The 7511-nt window shown below is 40.5% G+C and overlaps 1 protein-coding gene across 1 annotated transcript in view; it reads left to right on the forward strand.

The window, feature by feature from the left end:
• The window catches only part of cnih3 (cornichon family AMPA receptor auxiliary protein 3), a 115101-nt gene extending 107830 nt beyond the window's left edge, over positions 1-7271 (forward strand). The window contains exons 5-7 of the mRNA XM_085372695.1: positions 4613-4615; positions 6482-6625; positions 7244-7271. Of these exons, the coding sequence (XP_085228821.1) occupies positions 4613-4615; positions 6482-6625; positions 7244-7271 (175 nt within the window). The remainder of the gene's footprint in view (positions 1-4612; positions 4616-6481; positions 6626-7243) is intronic.
• The last annotated feature ends 240 nt before the right edge of the window (positions 7272-7511 follow it).

Below are 7511 nucleotides of genomic sequence, written 5' to 3' on the forward strand. Positions count from 1 at the left end.
CTTATAGTTTACCACTTTAATTCTACAACCCTTTTTTCTGTCTGGATGTACTCAAAGTACTTCTCTGTAGATGTCTTTGTGAAGCGTTTGGGCAGTTTTAAATCTCCTATCTAACGAATGTCATAAAATCTATAACTTTGCTTTAATGGTCACCAGGGATATTAAAAAAATACATATACAGGGTTTTCAAAACCTGACTGCTTATTAACAGCTCAGTACAGAGCGCCAGTTCATCCTACCAGAGCCGAATAAATGCCATGCAAATTCACATTACGAATACATTTATCCAAGAAAAATTAAAAGTAAACTTACCTCTTATTATTATGGTAAGGAATGATAGCAAGTAGATGTGGCCTTGACCACACAGTTAAAACTACCTTGAACCACAACCCCATACCCCAAAAATCTTAAACAACAGTCAAACAGTTAACAATGATCTGAAACCAAATCGTGTTCTGTTGTTTGACTTTTGTGGTAATCACAGTTTGTCTATAATGAACGCCACATTCAAAAATAAGAGTATTCATAAGTGCACGTGGCACCAGGAGAACCTAAGCTTAAGGTTAATGATCGAGTTTGTAATTGTATTATCAGATCTTCACGCGTATGTTCTAGACACGTGAGTGAAGAGAGGAGCAGAGGTGTCAGCTGCAGGGGAGAATACTGGACAGGACTGACACATCCAGATGTGAATAGTGAGGATGTGCTGGCCCCGGTCTGCAGGATCTTCAACTCCCACCTCTGATAGAACTTTGAAAGCATTCTGACAGAAGCTTGGTACGTTGAGTCTGAATGGACCATCTTCAGCACCTCTATTGCAGAGGTGACTTGAGGCTGTATGTTATGCTCCATGTTTTGGCTGTAATCTCCAGATGGTGGATACTGGAGGTGAAGAGAGCTGTCAAGCTGGAGAAGTGGTCCTGTTGAGCATGGCAACTTATGTGATTCCAGAGTGCAGCTCAAGGCAAAAACTCCAGTTAGGCACTAGCTCAGGGAAGGGGAAGGAGCTCCCTATCCACACTGTATACAGTAGGAATGGGACTCTGCTAACCTCAACCTCAAGAACATAGTCAAATGATTGAAGAAATACTTGAGCATCTCTTCAATCCCGCTGGCACTCCTTCGTAGTGGAAGCAGAGTGTGGAGACGAAGAAGCTGATTCACCCTTCACTGGAGGTGAAGTCACTGATGCAGTTAATCAACTCCTTGGTGGATGAACTCCTAAGGTGAATGAGATTAACCCTGAGTTTCCCAAGGCTCTGGATGTTGTGAACTGTCAGGGCGGACACCCCTCTGCAACACTGTGTGGATGGTGCCTCTGGATTGGCAGACTGAGGTGGTGGTTCCCCTCTTCAAGAAGGGCATGTTTCAACTTTAAGTGTATCATACTTCTCAGCTTGACTGGGAAAGTCTATGCTAGGGTACAGGTGAGGAGAGTCCATCTGTTAGTTGAACCAGCAATTCTGGAAGAACAATGCATGCTGGTCATTAAACACTGCACCAGTTCTTAATCCTGTGTAGGATATTTCAGGGTGCTTGGGAGTTTGCCTAACCAGTTTATATGTGTTTTGTGGAGAATGCATAAAACTGTGTCCCCCATGGTGTCCTGAGGGAGTCACAGGAGTATGGCTACAGGCTAGCCGATCCCTGTTCAACCATGGCCAGAGCTATAGCTGTATTGCCAGCAATAAGTTGGACTGCTGGAAATTGGACTGCTCTCTGTCACTAATTCTATTCATAATTTCTGTGTATGGAACTTCTAAACACAGAAAATGAGTGAAAGGAGTCTGGTTCAGTAATCACAGTGGTCATATCTGTGCTTTATCGATGAGATGGTTATGTTGGTTTCGTTGAGCAATGACCTCCAACTTGCACTGGGGCTATTTCTGGCCTGAGATTTGTGGCCAAAAAACGGCTTTGTGCTCCCTTTTTCTTGGACCACATTAAACACTCTCCTGATGATTTTATCGACTCAGTTGCTAGTTTAAGTCATTGATAAAACAGCATGATTTTTAAGGGTAATTGTGAGTGTAAGAAAGGAGGGTAAACCAAGGTATGCTGATTGGCTAGTGACCGTCACAAATTTTTAGAGATGGCTAGTATGGGACTTCACAAATTAGTGGATAACATAATGCTTGCTACGTTCAGATTTTCTATTTTCTTTCTATTTTAGTCCATGGTTAAATACTGCTTTTTGCAGCACACTTCAGAACCCTCACTTCATCACCTGAACAGAGTTTAATAGTCAGAAATGAAAAATCATGTTATACCGTGATACCATGATATTGCCTAAGCATAATTGACCATATTTTTGAGGACATCGGTTTTGTATAAGCAAATCCATATTTGTTGCAAGTACATTTTTCTTTGCTTTTCAAGACTCTTAAATGCAGAGTCTAAAAGATGAGTCACCACTCAGTGATTTTCATGTTTCCTTTGCTGCTCCCTCTTATCTGTTGTCATTTTTGTTGCTGGTCCTCCCGCTGGTTAGTGGGATAGAAATGGACTGCTGGCAGCATCATTGGTTCAAGCTCGTGTGCTCAGCTGGTTGAAGTTACAGAAGAAAGGAGGAAAGAAGAGAAAACATTTTGCTATCTCATTAACTGCAGAGTTTGCAGATGCCCACCAGCTACTGATGTGTGAGCTGAAAGATGAGTAGACAGGGAAAGGAAGATGGGGAGAAAGTAGGGATTGGCAGGAAGTAGAACAGAGAAAGTGAGTGAGTGATGGGTGAAAGATCAATTATTGACAGGGTGATTCAGAGGAGAGTGAGGGATGGCGAGAGGACAGTAGGCTGTGGATGGGGGAGTGAATGTATTAATAACTACTGTAATGAGATTTCTCATAAAAACAGCTGATAGTAAGCTATTTACCAATACTTAAAGATGGCTTGGAACAGTTAACCATGTCATGGTTAACTTTCATGTCAGGTAGTTTCAAGTTTCTTTTGAGATTCTCACAAAACCTAATTAGTCTATCTAAATTCTAAAATCTTGGATCTTATTCTAGTCACGTGGTTGGAGAATTACAAATTTTCAACATTTGCAATTTAACCCCCAGAAAGCGTAAAGTATTTAGCTAGGATCTTGGACTGAGTCTGTAGAGAGAAAAGAAATAACTGGAGAAGGTTTAATTTTGTAACAAATAATCTTCAAATGTCAGAATTCTTGTAACTTAGTTGAAATAATCTGTAGGACTGCCTGTCTACTTTTCAAATTATCCTTTGGATGTTAAAGTCACAGTACAAAAGTAGATCTACATATGCTACAAGGAACATTAAGGCCTCGGTAGAGCAACCGTAATTACATACAGCCTGCAGTGATGTAACTGACAACTTGTCCATTCGTGAGGGATATTTTCTTGATTATTTAAAAACTAGTTTAGCATGCAATAATATCAATGTAGGGAGTTGTAGAGGGAATTCCAAGACAGCCTGGCCACTGTAGTGTTGTTGTTAAAATTCTTTGCTTGCCAGCTGAATCCTTCCCAAAGAGTGTGTCTGTGTGTGTGAGTTAGAGAGCAAGCGAGAGAGTGCTGTTTGTTATGTGTGAACAAAATTATTAACACCAAACATCTCTATGTCTAGCATAAAGGAAGAAGTGTGTCTCAAATGTTTTCATGTCTCATCTGTCACCTTTACTCGAGGGACTTCCATTTATTATTCAATTATTAATGATATTTTTAGTATGTAAATTAGCTATTTAGTAGACTCTTAATGATTACCCAGACATGTTCACCTCATCCTCAGTAATGTATAGTTGGGACATTACTGAACCCTTGTGTGGTGCTCATTTTCAAATGCATTGTTGAATATTTCATATATGCATGACATATCAGCAAACATATGTAAATATGTGAATTTACAATGTAATTCATTTTTGACACCTAAATGTACAACCATCTCAGAGCTGTAAATGGCAAATATACATGGATTACCATAAAGTATGAACATAAGCCATCTGTTAGCTTTGGTTCGAAGCAGAAATACCAGTTAAATGGTAAATGGCCTGTATTTGTATAGCGCTTTTCTAGTCCCTAAGGACCCCAAAGCGCTTTACACATCCAGTCATCCACCCATTCACACACAGGTGATGGCAAGCTACATTGTAGCCACAGCCACCCTGGGGCGCACTGACAGAGACGAGGCTGCCGGACACTGGCGCCACCGGGCCCTCTGACCACCACCAGTAGACAAAGGCTGAAGTGTCTTGCCCAAGGACACAACGACCGAGACTGTCCAAGCCAGGGCTCGAACTGGCAACCTTCCGATTACAAGGCGAACTCCCAACTCTTGAGCCACATAATGATGGCAGCTTCCTGGTTGGACTTCATTTCCCATTAAATCCTGCAAAACACAGCAGGAGACAGAAAAATAACCTGAAGCCAACTCTCTTATTGCAACTGGTCTGGTGCATTGTTACACAGCACTCCATGTTACAGATTGCTGTGCATTTATATCAGTTCTGGTGTCGTTTAAGGGAAAATTACCCCATCGACAATGTGCATCAGTAATAGCTCTCCCTTAAAGCAACAGGCAGCAATTCCTTACTCGTGTCTCGTTTCCTGTATAGAATATTTTTTCCATGTCATAATTTGAACAGCCATCCTGAAGTAGGTCTCACTGGAAAGCTCCAGGAAACATCTTACAATTCCCCTATCACACTAAGTTTTGTGTTCTGATTACACTGCACATCTTCTTTGTACATAGCTTTAAGGAAGAGAACTGTTAGTGTTCACAAGTATTGGTTATGTTAAAAGCACAGCATTGGGATGTGTAGATGTTGGGTTGAATTTTCTCTTTATTTTGTGAATCAGTCAGTAGGTCTCAGTTGAAGAAAGGAAAAATTAGTGGAAAATTCATATTAAAGTTTATATATTTAATCTATCTTAAACCAACCTATGTATCCATCCATCCATTCGCTTCCGCTTATCCTTTTCAGGGTCGCGGGGGGCGCTGAAGCCTATCCCAGCTGTCATAGGGCGAGAGGCGGGGTACACCCTGGACAGGTCGCCAGTCTGTCGCAGGGCTAACACACAGGGACAGACAACCATTCGCACTCACATTCATTCGCACATTCACACCTAGTGACAATTTGGATTATCCAATTAACCTATCCCCACAAGCTGCATGTCTTTGGACGGTGGGAGGAAGCCGGAGTACCCGGAGGGAACCCACGCAAACACGGGGAGAACATGCAAACTCCACACAGAAAGACCCCGGCCTGATGTTGGAATTGAACTCAGGACCTTCTTGCTGTGCGGCAACAGTGCTAACCACCGTGCCACCGTGCTGCCATATATTTAATCTACTGCTATTGAATTTGTTGTTAGCTTAATGAGCTACAGTAACTGAGTTGAAAAACCCCAGCCCTGATACTTTTAGAAGTGCATAACAGACCTGGGTGAAAATATATTTGGATATCTATTCAAATATGATGTCATATTTTGCTCATTTGTTGAAAATGGGAATTCCTGCAAGATAAGTCAAATTTCCTGGGATATTTCCAGAGTCAAGTAGCTGCTAAACCTTGCCTCCCTTTCACAGCTAGCACTGCTTTCCTACAATAATATGTAAAAATGTAACACTATTAATAACAGATAGTAAATCAAGGTCAGATTTCTTCCCAGCGTAGAGTGATTAGGAACATCCGTTTAAGCTTTCGTCAATGTTGTTAACTATCACGTCATAGCAGATCATTGTTTTCTAGCTAGCTTATTAGCATTAACACTAGTTAGCATTCTTTATTGAATTATTAGGTGCTGGACTATCATGTATCAGCTCTGCCATATCTATAAAAAAAAATCATCTTTTATTTCTATATGAATCACACTGGAAATGCTCACTCTGAGGCCGTTTAAAAATTACCAAATGGCAAAATACATGACTTTTGAAGCAGTAGTGGTTTTGACTTCCTCAGTAGATAATTTGCACATTTGTTAAAATTCTCTTAATGTTTTCTTCAAAAAACTTTGGATGCTAGCTGTATAAACTCATTTATAAATGTGTTTTACTTTGAGGATCTTATTATTTAACTCCAGCATTAAAAAGAGAAAAAATGCGACCAGTAAATAACTCTGACCCATCATGCTCGACTAGTTTCTAATCTTTTAGGTACCTTTTGATAAATGCCTTGATTTTTAAAGGTTGTGAGCAAGCTAGAATGTATCATTTGCTGCTAATAGGGCAGATAAAGTCCAAACGCTTGACAGGTTTTTCATAGCTAGAATTAATTGTTAAACCATGAGCAATCACTATGAAGGGGAAAGGTTTATCAAAAGATTTGTTTCCATCAACATATTCAACTGCAATTTCACCCACGTCTTCTGCATGATGGTGTACCTCAAAACTCATCATGCCATCTTTTTCCATGCTGTCTTCTCCTCCACTTCCACCCATCATCTCTCCCACATGTCCCACCCCTTCTCACGTGGTCTGGAATGGGTCAACTACCCGTGGTGTGGTCTTTGCCCTCTGTGGTAGGTACTTCCATTCCCCAACGGACACTAAGGAGCTGCTGTACGACCCAGCGTCCGTGATGAATGGCGACACACTCAAGTTCTGCCTGAAGGAGGCCTGGTGCAAGCTGTCCTTCTTCGTCCTTTCCTTCTTCTACTATCTCTACTGGTGAGCACAGGGCAGGTGGTATGGGGAGATAATTGGATTACATGTAAATAGATTGCATTAATCTAATTACAACACATAAATAAGCAGTAAAACTGAACTGAAGCTACTTTTTAAAAAAGCTTGGGGAGAAAAGGATCAGTTGATGAGGTGTTTGACTTCCGCCCAGACTAAACATCAGCAGGTCATGTAACATTGGTTTGATTTCCCAACTGATGAAGCAATGTGAGTGCAAATCACTGAATAAAGTAACCATTTCTCCAGCAATCACATGCAACTCCCTGTACTCATATGACTTTGTGAAGTCCAGTTTGCCATGTCAGGCTAGTAATACTGCTAATGCATGTGATGTTAAGAGAATTTGATTCTTTACTTCACTGACAAGCACCACAATAATGCTGTGTGTAGCTGATGGGTAAAACTACTACATACTGGTTCAAATGTTGTTTGTGTGCAACAAGATAATTGATAATATTGATGATATATTCACATGTCTATTGTTGTATAATTTGTCTGCCATGTCCTGATGTTACTGCTAAAATCAATTTTCTTGTTCATGTCTAACGATGCTGTTATTATTAACCACGGATTCTTGTTCCATGTGTCATGTGGGTGCTGCAGTGTGTGGAACCTGGAAATATCCCTCTAATAGGTCTTATCAGTGGAAACACTTAAAGGTACAATCCTTATATTTTTTGATATTTCATTCTATGGTAGTATATTGAGGCAGAACAGCATTGTTGAGAAGAAATCTTGACCATATGACCACCCCAGTATTTGCCCTTTTCTCAATCTTGATATGTTGGACTGTGAATGGCTGTTGTGGTTATATGGATTTGATGATTTTGACCAGACTACATAAATTTTTCCAGTTCTAGTTATAGAACTC

This window comes from Diplotaxodon limnothrissa, linkage group LG15 (genome assembly GCF_057381915.1).
Source record: "Diplotaxodon limnothrissa isolate DT_005_m linkage group LG15, D_limnothrissa_male_GT1.1, whole genome shotgun sequence".
Lineage (NCBI taxonomy): Eukaryota > Metazoa > Chordata > Actinopteri > Cichliformes > Cichlidae > Diplotaxodon > Diplotaxodon limnothrissa.